We start from the raw sequence: 14979 nt of genomic DNA on the forward strand, positions 1-14979 counted from the left end.
AAGCATAAGATCCTTGATGGCACTGCTTCAGTTTTGTCTTTTTAAGGTAGAGTAGGTACAAGAGACTTGTGACCAAAAAGGCTATCCACTTCCATAGAAGGAACTGATAGAGAGTCTGAATGCAGATTGAAACATGCCATTCTTCATTTCCTTCGTGAATTTTCTTTAATATAAGTGATATGTGTCTTCTTTCACAACATGATGAACATGAGAATATGTATTACATGATAGTGCATGTACAACCTATATCATATTACTTGCCATCTCCAGGAAGAGGAGTGGGGGGAGGGATGAAGAGAACATGGATTGTAAGATGTTAGAAAATGATTATTAAAATTGTATCTACCTGTAATCTGGAAAAAATATCACATAAAAAAAGAGTAAGTATAGTAAGGAAGTATAATAGCTACCTTTTTTTGCCATTGAGCTATAAATAAGGAATAGGGCAGTTGGTTGGCTGTGAGAAAAATGTGAAATAATGGGAGCACAGTTGGGGGTTGGGAAGTATTTGGAAGAGTCTGATGGAGGTAGAACTTGCAGGTGTGAAGGCGGTGGAGAGGAGAGGGGATAATTAATGAAGCAAGCATTTGGAGAGGGGGGATAGGGTGGAATGTGTGTGTGATGAGATGGACACAAGCCTTAAAGAGTAGGGGATGAGGGCAGGTTAGCAGAGCCAGATTGGTAATGATACATGGGATCCTTTGGAAACAAGTGTTTGCCACCATTTCTTACAAAAAGTTACTTGCTTTTAAGTAGTTTTCCTCAACTTCAAAAGAGTGTAGAGAATTGCTAAGATTCCCTCCTCTAAAGCTATTGGTATCTTTGCTTACATTATCTTGTCTATCACATATCTGTTGAAATACTAGCAAAATATTAATACAAAGATAGATTCACAGCTGAAATAGAGGCCACTTGGTATTTGTTTTCTGGTATGAATATTATCTTGCTCTGTTTTCTTCTGTAGGAATCTGCCATGGCCCAAGAATCTCCCAAAAATTCAGCAGCAGAAATTCCAGTGACCAGCAATGGAGAAGTTGAAGATTTACATGAACATGGCTTTAGCAGGGTATGACCAATTTTTTTTTGGTTTCAATGCAAAGAATCACTAAATCATTGTTAATTCGTAAATGTTAAAGTAACAATAACAGACAATTTAGCATAACAATATTTTTTTGGAAAAGGAGTATTTCCAAGTATTAAATATTAACATGTTGGGATTAACTAGGCTATATTCTGTTAGCCAAGTATTTTGCAAAATTAAATTCTAAATCAATAACCATTTAAAATTAAATTTCCATTTTGTCACCAGAACTTCACTGTTCTTAAAAATATAAACTCCATAATGTTGCACAGGCTGACACATAAAATCAATGAGGAACTCTGAAGGATAGGAGTTAATGATGTTATCAAGGGAATATAGAAAAACAACAAGAGTTAATCACATGTTGGTGGACAGAGAAATGCTTCACTGATATATCCTCAAGATTCTGAGAAGCAAGAAGACTCTCTAGTATGTTGAATAGACCCCCTGTAGCCATCCTTTTGGAAGGATCTGTAACAAGAGTTACGCAAGACAAACAGTTATAGATGTACTTAGATAAGATCTTCATCATTGGAGGGAACATCAATACCACTGAGATCATAGGTCCATTTGAGTTCTTAGAATTATGTTGTAGGTGGGGGGAAAATAAAAATTGACCTCTCTGAAATTGACCTATTTGAGTCTCTTATGTAAATACCCTTAGTATAATACTGTAATTCCCAATCAAATCCTTCTTGGTCTTGTACTAACTAGCTTAGGGTTCTTGTGATTATGTAGGCACAAATAAACCTTAGTGGAAAATAAAGGCCAGTGAGTATATCCCACTGTTGGATACTAAGAATTCTAGAAAATTTTCTTTGGGAATATTTAAATGCATAACTGGCTTTCCTCCACCACCACATATAAGCTGCTTTTTGCTAAACAAATGGTTTCGGCCTTTTGGTAAATCTTTACAAAAATATAAATATTTGGGGCAGCTAAGTGGCTCAGTTAGGAGAGAACCAGACCTGGAAATGGGAGATCCTAGGTTCAAACCTGGCTTCGGTTATTTCCTAGCTATTTGATCCTGAACAAGTCACTTAATCCCAATTGCTTTACCGTTATTGCTCTTTTGTCTTGGAACTGATAGTATTGATTTGAGGACAGAAAGTAAGGTTTAAAAAAATACAGATATATCATGTGAAGGAAATTATTGAGAAGACTTTGATCATAAGAATAGAATAGAAACCCTGGTGCCCCGGAAGCCAGTGGGAAAAGCCTAGTAGTTGAGATAGGAATCAATGAGGCAGGCCAGGTGTCCCCTGGCTGACTAATGAAAAGGAGAAAGGATGCCAGTTGGATCACAAGGCATCATATGTGAGAGTCAGTGGGCAGAGAGAAAGTCAGATAAACTGAGGCCAGACTGGATTTCAGGCTCTTGGCTTCCAGGACAGAGATAGATGAGACATTCTAGGTGGTTGCTGCAATAAGAAGATTTAGGCCTTAGTCATCAAAATGGACGGTATATATTAATCCTTTCTTTAGGAATGGTCTGTATCCTCACTCTTCTCTCGTCCTCTCCTTTCTGATTAATAAAGATTACAAAATCTTCCCATTTTTAATCTTAACATTTTGTGTGTGTGTATGTGTGTGTGTGTGCAGATAGATAGATGCTTCAAGTCAGCATTTTCTTTTATTCCTAAGTTAGTTATATATTACCATTTCAAGATAAAACTAGGTCTTCAGTTAAGTGTTTCCAAGTAAATAGTTTTCCATAATATCCAAAAACCAATTAGTGGGAAAATGAGCCTTGAAAATGTTTATTGTTTAAAGTTTTAGGTGATTTATTCCAGTTGTTTGAATGATCATTGAAAAGAAATGAAGTTTTTATGTATTATATATTCACTAATAGTGAAAAAAAATCCACCTCAGCCAAAAACTTTAGATATATATAATCTTTATATTTGAAGTATCTTTATCTTTATTGCAAAATATTCTTGACATCGAATTTCACTTTTTAGTTAACACAGAATATCTTACAGATGAAACATATGTACCTATGTACCAAAGAAATTTGGTGTACAAATGATTAGCTTTGATTTTTAAATCAAACAAAAAGGTTCAAAATATGTCATGTGTAGTGTTAAAAGGTGAACTGTTTTCAGTTAGCTTTTAGGCAGCATGGAATAAAAGTAAAATGTATAAGAACTTTTTTTATAGGATCAGAGTATAAGATCTAGAATGTTAAAAGGTGATCCAGCCCCTCATTTTACAGATGACAGAACTATGTCCTACATAGCTGAAATGACTTGTCCCAGTTCACACAGGTTGTAAGTGGCAGAACTGGGATTCAGACAGGCTCTGGAGCTTATAAGCTTAGCGTTCTCTCCGCTATATTATGATAGCCAGAATTTTAGCTGGTTATAGAAAATTTAAAAAAAATTCTATAGAATAATATTTAAAAAAAATTCTATAGAATAATAAAGTATGAAGGTATTCATACAAAAGAATGAAAGTCAATATATGCCCTTGAACTTTCTCTCCCCCAAAATGAATATGAACTTTATGGCAGAATTAGATCAGAAGGCTCTGTGACAGCAGTAAGCCAGTCAGTCTTGTCACTCTTCCCCTTCAAATAAAAACAATTGCATTTCCCAAACTTCTGTTTCTGATGCTGCCTGCTCCCCTGCTCCTGTTGTAAACAACCACATCATTATACTGACCTCTTTTTTCAGTCAACCAGAAGTTTGGAGTCCTTTACCTTAAATTAAATTTTTAAAAAATCACTTGTCCATAGAGATCAATCAGTGGAATGGATTGGGGCACACCATAAAGAGAAATTAATGAAACTAGTAGTCTTTTATTTAGTAAAACTCAGAACCCCAGTTATTGAGGTAAAGGCTCTCTATTTGACAGAAATTACTAAGAAGACTTGACAGCAGTTTAGTCAAAATTAGGTTTAGATCAACATCTCACAAGCTATACATACCCAGCATAGCTCCAAATGGATACATGACTTAGATATAAAAGATTACATTATGAGTAATTTAAAAAAGATTACATTATGAGCAAGGAAGAAATTATCTTTTAGATCTATGGATAGGGAAAGACTTTCTGACCAAACAATAGATAAAGAAATTCACCAAAGATAAAATAGACTATTTTGATTACATAAAATTTAAAAGTTTTTGCACAAATTCAATACATTCAAGATCAGAAAGGAAATAATAGTTCATGGGGGAAAACCCCTACAGTAATTGTTTCTGGTAAAGGCCTTATTTCCAAAATGGAGAAGAAACATTCAAATTTACAAGACTAAGAGCCATTATCTAATTGATAAATGGTCAAAGGATGTGAGCAGGGCAGTACTCAATGAATAAATTAAATATATCAATAACCAACTGAAAAGAATAATTCAAAATCATTAGAGAAATATAAATTAAATCAATTTAATTACTAATTTAATCTACCTTTCCTACACTATTCAGATTGGCAAAGTTGAAAAAATAACCAATGTTGGAAGGACTGTAAGAAAATGGCCATGTTGATGCTCTGTTAGTGGAGCTGTAAATTAGTTTAGCCATTCTGGAAAGCAGTTTGAAACTATGCCCGTAAGTTATTAAATTCTTCATACCTCATATGTCCTGTTCCCTAAAGAGAACAAAGAAAGGGGAAAAAGACAAGTAAATAAGAGGTTTAAGGCAGGTTTTTGTTTTGTTTTCTTTTGTGGAGGCAAAGAATTAAAAAATGAAGGATTACTTATCAATTGGTAAACGACTGAACAAATCTTGGTATGGAATAATACTATTATACTACAAAAAATGACAAAGGGGCTGATTTTAGAGAAACCTGAGAAGACATGTATGAATCAATGAAATATGAAGTAAGCAGAACCAGGAGAACAAATTATACAATAACTACAATATTGTAAAGGCAAAGAACTTTTAAAGACTTAGGAATTCTGACCAATCCAATGAAAACTAGATAAAACATGCCATCCATCTCAAGAAAAAAAAAAGAGATGCTGGACTCAGGGTACAAATTGAGGGGTGGTTTTTTTTTTTTGTTTACTTTGGGGAAGGGGACAGAAGGCTAATGTGGGAATTTGTTTTGCTTGACTATAAATGTTTGTTATTAGGATTTTTTCTTTGCTTTTTTCAATTTTTTTTGTTCAGTTTTTGTTTTCAGAGAAAGAATAAATGCTTGTTAATTGAAAAAAGGATTTTAAAATAAATTAACCTATCATTATCAGTGTTCAGGCAGGTCTTCAAAATGTTAAAATATCATTTTGTGTAATGAGTTCTTATGGTCCATAAGTCTGCCATCAAAAACTTACCCAGTCTTCCTTTATTTCTTTAATAACAGTAAGAGAGAGTAATTATGTCCTATATGACAATATTTTTATATTACCCTTTTACTTTGACCCAAATTCATTGAGTTAAGTATAGCTATTAAAATTGTATTACATAATGGTGTGGTCTTAGGTAATGAAAAGATGTTGTCAACTGAAGAATTTAAAGATGTTTTTCTTAACCAGACCTGCAGATTTCTTTTTTACTTTTCACCAATTTTCCATTTCCTCATACTCAATTCATATCTGAAGAATTCGTTGCAGCTTTTAACTTTATGTGGAACATTGAGATATTTTTAATATTGGTCATAACTTGACTGTCCAGCAGGGGCTGCTATGACCTAAGCTGTAGAACTGAAGATTTCACTTTTAAGGTGGTGTCTGCTACTGCCTAGTTCTTGCTTCATTAATAGTTGCTTTTTTAACCTATTCATCCGGACCAGAGTGATACTGCTGTACTGGTTCACATTCCAAGAGTCAAATATATAGCCTGAAGGTTGAAATGAGAAGGATTAAACTAAAAAAAATTTTTTTTTGTCATTCATTGACTCATATTGGTCATCATTACATCTAAGTTTGATTTCCTCTTGTCAGATAGTTGGAGAATAGCTGGTAGAACAGTTTTGAGTCATATAGCAATAATCTGCTTTCACTGAAAAACAAAATGTTGTATTTTTCTCTCTCTTCCTTGACCTACCTGTGGATAAGGCTTCACCAGAAATATGCTTGCTCTCAGATCCTTTGTAAAGCCTGAAAGAGTAAGAGTTCATCTTTGTTACAAGGGAATCACTTTAAAAGACTGATATATATTAATTTAAGGTCGCCAAGGAATCAGCTATGTAATTCCTAAATGAAAAACTCAAGTCAGCCGTCAGCCTTTTTTGGAGTTTAATTACAATAGGAGTAAGAAAGGAATTAGAGATATATATATAGAGAGAAGGGAATAGGGCTTAAATACCCCTTCTGTTTAGGCTGGGCCAAAAGGCCCAAGCCCTTAGATAGCTGGGGCAAAGAAAACAGATCAGTCCCTATTACTCACGTGTCCAAAATGGAGAAACAGTCTCAGAGGCCCCCACCTTCAGCTTCCTTCAGAGCAAGCTTCCTCAGAGCCCAGGAACCACACCGACCAAAAACTCAATCCTCCACCCTCTCCCAGTCTCCAGACCCTCCTATCTTTAAGGACACCATCCAAGTTGCCTCCCCTCAGTCCTCACATCTACCAATCACTCTTCATCAATTTCCCTGTCAATGGAGGCTCTCGCTTAACCCAGGACCGCCCAGAGGTTTCTGGCTTTTGCACATGTCTGTTGAAGGTCATATTTTCAAATGATTAAATCTATACTCCTTTGCTACAGCCCTTTCTAAATCCTGTTAACTTGAGTATGGTAGAGATTGGAATAATTAAATTTTGATCTAGGCTGCAGCCCTTACTCAATCCTATTAGGACTGAATAGGGTGGAGATTTATTCCAAGTATCTCCATTGTATCAATTCTAAAATCAATCAAGACTCAAAGAAATTCCTGTTCTATGCTCAAGCATAGGTCAAAGTCCTTTCCATTGTTCAGCAAAGGGTTTCTGTCCTAAAGTAATCTTAAGAAGGGAAGAGAAGGAACCTCCCATGCCAATGGAGTTCCCATTCCAATAGACTATCAGTAAGAAATTTTCCAAGTATGAAATATCCCAATGGTGAAATTTTCAACAATTATAAGTCTAAGGAAATTTGAGGTTTACATCTTGCACTAGTCAAGATAAATTGAACCTGGCATACATCAGTAGCCACTGATACCAAGCAATTAAGGTGATTGAAGGACCAGATCTTATGCCTAAATATTGGTTATAAAAACAATAATGAGACAAAATACATGGTACTAAGTGAATTCAGAAAATCTGTGGCACAATATCAAAGAGCTAGAAGTGCTTCTGATCTGTAGCAAATCTACCAGGCTGAGTTTGCTTACAGGATTTCCTCTTAAGAATTCTGGTTCTGGTTGGGGGTAGAGGGCTATCTCCAGCCATCAATGCCATCAACCCAAATTCTAGCCTGAAGAAGAAAATGAGTAAACACATTTATATTTGTGTTACATAAAACTTTAAACTGCAATAAATAATCTTTTAAAGTTTCATTTTCCAGTCAGTGGCTAAATGGGAAATAATTCCACCCACTTCCCCCTCTTCAGGCTTTTAAGATACTTAGAAATAGGGCAGGTAGGTGGCTCAGTGGTTGTAGAGCCAGGCCTAGAGATGAGAGTCTTGGGTTCAAATCTGGCCTCAAACACTTTCTAGCTGTGTGACCCTGGGCAAATCACTTAACCTCCATTTGTCCAACACTTACCACTCTTCTGTCTTGGAACCAAAACTTAGTATTGATTCTAAGTCAGAAGATAAGTGTTAAAAAAAAAACCAACATAGAAATATTTGAATCTTTAAGAAGAGCTGTATGGGAAGTAGTCTTTCAGTTCACAACATGTATCTGAAATGAACACTATGATGATATCCATCACAAGTGTCAGGGCAGCTCTCTGTAATTGGTTCCTATGATTCCACCCTTCCCCAGCCTAATGCTTTACATGTAATAGATTAGGTATTGGTACATTAGTATCCATATTGGTGAGCTCATTGATTAATTATGGCTTGAGAAATTTTAAAGAATGAAAAAATAAAATGATGGAGAAATGATACTTTTTCAGCTTTGTGAAATTTAAGTTGCAAGAAGAGTTTTGTGTCTTCCAAGTACTTGCCTTTTGAGCCGATGCTTTTCAGATAAAGTATTAAATGATTTAAAAGTGTAGGTCTGAGGCATACTAAATCATTCTAAAAATTCTGTATCTAATCCCCAAAGATTGATGAAAGGTCTGAACTAGGGTGTTGTGAGAAATGAGAGATGGGACCAGATACAAGAATTGTTAGGTTCAGCAAGACTTGGCAACTGGCTTAACATATAGGAAGAGAGAAGAATCAAAGATATTAATAATACTTAATAAATGACATGGCAATTTACGGTTTATAAAAATGCTTTATATTCATTCTTTAATTTGAGTCTTACAACATCTCTCTCAGGTAGACAACATAGGTATTAAAACCATTTTAAAATTAAAAAATTGAGTCTGGGGAAGCTGAGTGAATTATTCATAGTCAGTAAGTAGGAAGTGTCAAAGGTGACAGGTTTAAACTTAGGTCTTTCTGATTCCAGTCTGGCCATCTTATTTCATTCTATGTATTTGTATCCCTCATACCCTAGCACAAGTCTTGGCACATAGTAAACTTTATCACACTTCCTCAAGGATGATTCCTAGGTTGCAAAATCTGATAATGGGAAGGATGGAGATGCTTTCAACAGAAACAGGAAAGTTTCAAGAAGAATGTTGGAGAGAACTAATCATTTCTATTTTAGATTTGTGTCTGAGATGCCAATACAGCAGAAATTTATAAATTTCATTGTGCGTTATGGACTCCATTAGCATTCTGAAGCTTAGGGACCTTGTCTTATGTTATTTTAAAATTCATAAAATTACATAAGATTACAGAGTAAAATGATTGTATTGAAATAGTTACTAAATTTTTTTAAAAGTTCATAGACTCCGGGTTGAAAATCCCAGCTGTTCCCTATGGTAATTAGTATTTTTAAATTGTTATTTTGAAAGTATGCTTCAAAAGTTGTGTTTTGGAGAAAACATTCACTTTACCAACTACCTATGTACATTGAGCCTGAAAGAGAAGAGGCCCAAGATGAAACTTTGGGGGGGGCGGGGCGGGGTCTTTTGACTTAATGGGTGAGAGATGCATGATGATCAAGCAAAGGAGACTGAAAAGGTATTCCAGAAGAGGGAGGTAGACGGTTTCAGAAACTGCAGAGATAACGAACAGAATTAAGACTGAGAAAAGACATTTAGATTCATAAGAGATTTTTGCTGACCTTTAGAGAGCAGTTTGTCATGTAGTCCTGTCAGAAGCCAGGTTGTAAAAGGGTGAGAATCACACTATTTTCCTTAACCTTTTAAATTATAGTACCACATTGCTGACTATGCCCTGCATGTTTGCAATGATGTGTATACTCTTTTAGTATATTTGGTAGATATCCTCTGTCACATGGTGCTTGGGGATGTGCCAAATTTCAGAACATCCTTTATATTGAGCACAGCTTGTTCTTTAAAACCTAAAGTTTGTTAACATGAGGAGTGCCTCCACCAAAGTCTCCTCTGGTTTGTGGCTTGGAGATACCTTGGAGTTCTTGAAGCCTATACCATGGAACACAAATTCTTTCCATGTTGCAAAAGGCCCTGCAGAGAACAGACCTCAAAGAATGCGAGAGCTGTGGTCTGAAAACTAACTATGCTAGTTTAGTTCAAGGAAGTTCATCCCGAGGTTGGCTGCAGAGCAATTATTTCTATTTTCTTGTTTATTTTGCCAAGAGATATCAGGGACCATCCACTAAGCTATCTGTGCAAAAATGTTATAATTTTACATAATCAAAATTGTCTCTTTTATCTTATGTGAATCCATAAAGATGGGTTGCAGTCTGCCTTGGTAGAAGGAATACTCACCTGAGTAAAATTGTGAATCTTTGGAATACTGAAGTAGTATAGTAGCTTATCATATCAAGAGCCCTATTGCCTCCTTGCTTCCTGAATGTCACTCTGGGTTTTGTTTTTTTTTTTTTAACCCTTCTCTTCTGTCTTGGAACCAAAACCAATACTGTGTATTGGTTCCAAGGCAGAAGAGTGGTACAAGCTAAGCTGTGGAGGTCAAGTGACTTGCCCTGGGTCACACAGCTAGGAAGTGTCTGAGGCCAGATTTGAACCTAGGACCTCCCATCTCTAGGCCTGGCTCTCAATCCACTGAGCTACCCAGCTGCCCTCTCACTCTGGGTTCTTGAAGGGTATGGAAGCGCTCTGGCTTTATGATTTTAGAATAAAATTATATCTGATTTCTGGGGATCAGTCTAGCTGAATATGGGGAGACTTACCACTTGTTGGCTGAGTCATGTAGTGACAAATTCTTTGGTCAAGGAAAACTCATGAACTGAAAGACAAATAGAAAATAGATAGCCCTTGGTTCTATATGATCCCCTTAATGTTTCTTATGTTTTTACAGCCCCAAAACGACAGAATTTGTCAATTGCAAATAGTAATGCTTGGTATTCTAAAAGTTAGGTTCTGATACAGTAACTAAGTGGACATGTTATAGGAATGAAATTATATATGTGTGCATTCTTACTACTGATACTGAAAAACAGGAAAAATGAATAAAAAAGCCACAAACACAGAATATCATCATTTTCTAAGAAAATGGAAATTTCTTTGTGGAAATCAGTCATTCACCATGAGATATCCAAAAGGACTTTTAAATGCCTCACTTTAGGCAGCTAACAGATGATCTTCTTGGGGTAGGAAAGAATTACAACAGCCAAATGAAACTTTGGTTTAGAAGAAAAATTTGTTTATAAAATCTTAGCAGGGAAGATTATGAACATCATCAGCTTATGAAAAGCCAAGAAGTTGTTTACTTGAAGCTTGTTGGTGAAAGATCTAATTAAGCCAGATAATCCCAAGATCATTTAATGTTGAAAGTGGGAGGAGAATATCCAAGAGATGAAAAATGGAAAAATCTGTATAGATCTCCCCAGCAAAATCTTTTTTGTATAGTTACAGTTGAACCCTCTCATTTGTACTCTATTGTCACAGTTCCTGATGGTGTGCTTACATGAGGCAGTAGAACTGACACTAAAAAGATAAGAAGAAAAGTTGGACCAGACCAAGTATGCATAGAACAGATCTATGCTGTAAGCGACACAGTGCTGAAGGCATTGAGGAATCAATCACATTCTAAAAGAATCTGAAAGGCAACAATAGGGAAGAAATCAAGACCTAATTATTTTTTCAAAGATTGTCCAGAAACTTTCAACTACTAGTGTCTCTATGTTAACTCTTCTGTCCCTAAAAATCTGCATAAGAAAAAGACTATTTTTGTGGTGGCACAGTAGCGGTGTCTTTCAGTATTTTAATAGTTCTATATGGAAGTTTGTCAATGATAGACCTAATCTACATATGGAAAATGGGATGACTTTTGTGTAAATATTAATAAATGTGTTGATTTGACTTAATAGCAATAATTGGACTTCTGAGTTATTGTGTGTTTAACTATATAGCATCTGTAGTAGGATCACTTTTTGAGGAAGTAGAAAAAGTAGTTATTGGAGATTTTAAAAAATAATTCCTATGGAGAACGAGATGTTATTTCATATAAAGAAGAGACTTGTACTTTAAAAGAAATGATATCTATCAAATTGTAGAGTGTTCTATGTTTGGCTGAAAGGGTTAGAATGTGAACTTTTAAGCTTTTATTCCAAAATTATTGTTAATGAATTAAGATAAATGTGAAAGGAAGAAGCTTCAAGAAATCTGGGCAAAAGGCTTTAAATAACCACGAAGAAAAGTTTTATTTTGCAACAGAAAGAAATTACCCATTAAGAAAGATTTGAATTTGTCTAAATCAAGAGGTCTTAACCTTCTTTATGTCATGAACTCTTTTTGACAGTCTGATGAAGCCTATGAATCCCTTCTAGTAAGTAAAATAACTTACATAGGACTACAAAGTAAACCAATTATATGGAAATAAAAATACCTTTTTAAAAGTTCATGAAAAAAAAAGTTTACAAAGTAGTTTTAAAAACCCTCTAAACTAGGGGGCAACTGGGTAGCTCAGTGGATTGAGAACCAGGCCTAGAGATGGGAGGTCCTAGGTTCAAATCTGACCTCAGACACTTCCCAGCTGTGTGACCCTGGGCAAGTCACTTGACCCCCATTGCCTAGCCCTTACCACTCTTCTGCCTTGGAGCCAATACACAGTATTGACTCCAAGATGGAAGGTAGGGGTTTAAAAAAAAAAAAACCCTCTAAACTTAGATAAACCTTTGGTAAGAAATATTTTTTAAATTGGTATTTTAAAGCATGCTTCAAAACTTATAGAGGGTGGGGGGGACATTTGTGTGTGTATATATACAAAATCTAAAACTGTTGGTTTCACATGTTTAAATATTAAGACTGATTTTCAACCCTTTGATAAGCAATATAAGTTTTAGGGGTTTGAAAAGTTAGAAAGACAAGGAATATTCAATAAGAGCCAAATACAATATAGTCTCTGGGTTGTAATTGTGCTAATGAAGTAGGAATAAAAGAGGGGGGGGGCTATATTTATTATCCATGACAGAGAAATAATTATCATTTTATCTATATTTGCCATCCATAAAAAGTATTTTGTTTCAAGGACTAGTTCAAAGGGTTTTAAAAAAAAAGAATTTATTATCTGCGATTCAGTAAATAACCAGTATATAAGTGGCATTTGATCTTGGTGAGACTGTGCTAAAAATGAAGAATTATATTTAAATGTACCTTAAAGAATAAGGACTTAAATGAATTATTTACATCCATTGCTTTAATAATGTCTTGCTTGAGGTGATATATTTTAAAATATTCTTAGTACCAGGGCTTCTCTAGTTTAGTCATGGTGACAACCTGGTGTTATTAAATTTTAGTGTTTTAGCATTTAGTGTAGGAATCATGTACCTCTTGTAGCTAAAATTAGTTTTCTGGGCTCTTACTGAGAAATAACTGGGTATCTCTATAATATGGATTGTTTTTTATTCTATTTGATGTGATTGTTACATAGTAAATGCACAATAAATACTAATCTACATCTCTCAGCTCCTCTATCTAGCCTTATCTCTCAACAACTGCTTTTTAAAAACCATAATACATTTAGAATATATGTGGAAGTATTGGCTATATAAGTATTTTACAGTATGATGCTATATCTCTTATAAGGATAGTAACTTACATATGTCATTTTCTTATTTATAAGTTTGGCACTTAATTAGAATTTTAAATTATAGACTATAAAATTTATGTAATTTTGCCAGAAGTAATTTATTACTTGATTCTGAATACTGTTTGACAGTGGAGCAATCAGAGTATTAAAGATATAGAAAGAGTTTTGTTTAGTCCCTTTTTTAAGTTGATCTTTTTTTCTTTCTAATGTTTGTTTAAAAGAACTCACTCCTTGAAAGTCTGGCTTCTTGCTCTTGACCTTTCAATCAAATCCCAAGTGTGTTTTGTAATATCTTTCAGTTGCTATAGAAATAACTGTCAAAAGTGCTACCATTCACTCTATCTCTAAGTAGAAAGGATAAATGGGTAGGGAGAAATCCCTCTGGCTATTATTTAGTGTACCTATTAAATGTGTTGATAGTTATGTTGTTTGAATTTATAAGGTGGTGGTTGTTTTACAAATCATGTAGAAGCCCAGAAATAGTATATTAAGTGTGTTGGGGTTTTTTTTCCCCCCAATTTGACTCATTAGAAAATTTTCGGTTTTCCAAAACTCTGGGTTTTAAGCTAGCATATTTTTTCTTAAGTTTTCTGGGATTTGGAGGTGGGGGGGTCAAGAGTAAAATTAGAGGGTGTTGGTTTTTCCTTCTATTTTTATTGAGTATAACAAATTCACCTCAAAAAATAAATTCTCTCTGGCCAATTATTAACAGTTAACTTTAGTTATACCATTAGATAACTGTAGCAGAAACATCTATGACTAATGATAGTTTTATGATTATTTGCTCTCTTATAATTTATAATTGCTCATTGCAAAACTCTTGAGGTGGATGACTTTGTGTGACTTAGCAAGGAGTTTGTGGAACTAGGAAAATCAAAAATAACATATGGATTATATTTGCAAAAAGCTCAAAAGGACTGTTTGTGACATAAACTAAATATTTTGACTTTTTTCCCTATACAACATTTTGAACTGCCTTCCTTTTGTCTTGGAAAAGGATGAAATTGATTTAGAACTAAGAGCAACCATCAGTTCATAGAAACCCTTATGTCAGAGCATAATTGTTTGTAAAACATATAGCTCTCAGAACCTAAAACTGCCAGTCTCATGTATTGAAACATTAAGACTGATTAGGTCTTTGAAAAGTTAAAAAAAGACAAAGGAGTATTCATTATGTATTCATTATGTATTCATTAATGGCCCATGTACGTGGCTTATAATCAAGTTGTTTTCGTAGGAATGAAAAGGGGGAGGAAAACCTTTATTCATAAGCAATATAACTTGCTACAATATAACTTACTATATATATACATAATATAACATGCTATAATCTTGCTATATGACTTGTTACAATATAACTCACTATAAGCAATATAAGTTGCTATAATTTTTCTATATTGCTTATTACAATGTAACTTACTATAATCTATATTACTTGCTACAAGATAATTTATGACAATCTGAATTAAATGACACATTGACTATTTTACTTGCAAGCTTGCCCCTAAATTTTTACTATCTTCAAAAACAAACATAAAGCAGAATGGAAGAGCTAATTTAAAGAAATACTATTAATCTAAGGGCCTGCATTGTATTTTTGTTTTGATTTTTTAGAATCTTTGAACCTCGCTGAAACACTTGAATCAACTTAAAATCATAGCTTTAAAATAATTTTAGTTTGATGATGCATATACATATATATGAAATGAGCACCAAATATGTTACCAAGCATCATCATGCTCTTATTCAATGAGTGTAAAGAGCATGCAGTTTTCAAAAGAA

At 34.4% G+C, this 14979-nt stretch overlaps 1 protein-coding gene across 7 annotated transcripts in view; it reads left to right on the forward strand.

Annotated features, from left to right (window-relative positions):
- Positions 1 to 14979, forward strand: part of ARFIP1 (ADP ribosylation factor interacting protein 1) — a 174040-nt gene that overhangs the window by 28121 nt on the left and 130940 nt on the right. For all 7 annotated transcript variants that reach the window (XM_056802774.1, XM_016423169.2, XM_007496231.3 and 4 more), the window contains one exon: positions 965 to 1066. In XM_056802774.1, coding sequence (XP_056658752.1) covers positions 974 to 1066 — 93 coding nt within the window. In that variant the 5' untranslated portion in view covers positions 965 to 973. The remainder of the gene's footprint in view (positions 1 to 964; positions 1067 to 14979) is intronic.

The sequence above is a fragment of the Monodelphis domestica genome, chromosome 6 (assembly GCF_027887165.1).
Source record: "Monodelphis domestica isolate mMonDom1 chromosome 6, mMonDom1.pri, whole genome shotgun sequence".
Taxonomy (NCBI): Eukaryota; Metazoa; Chordata; class Mammalia; order Didelphimorphia; family Didelphidae; genus Monodelphis; species Monodelphis domestica.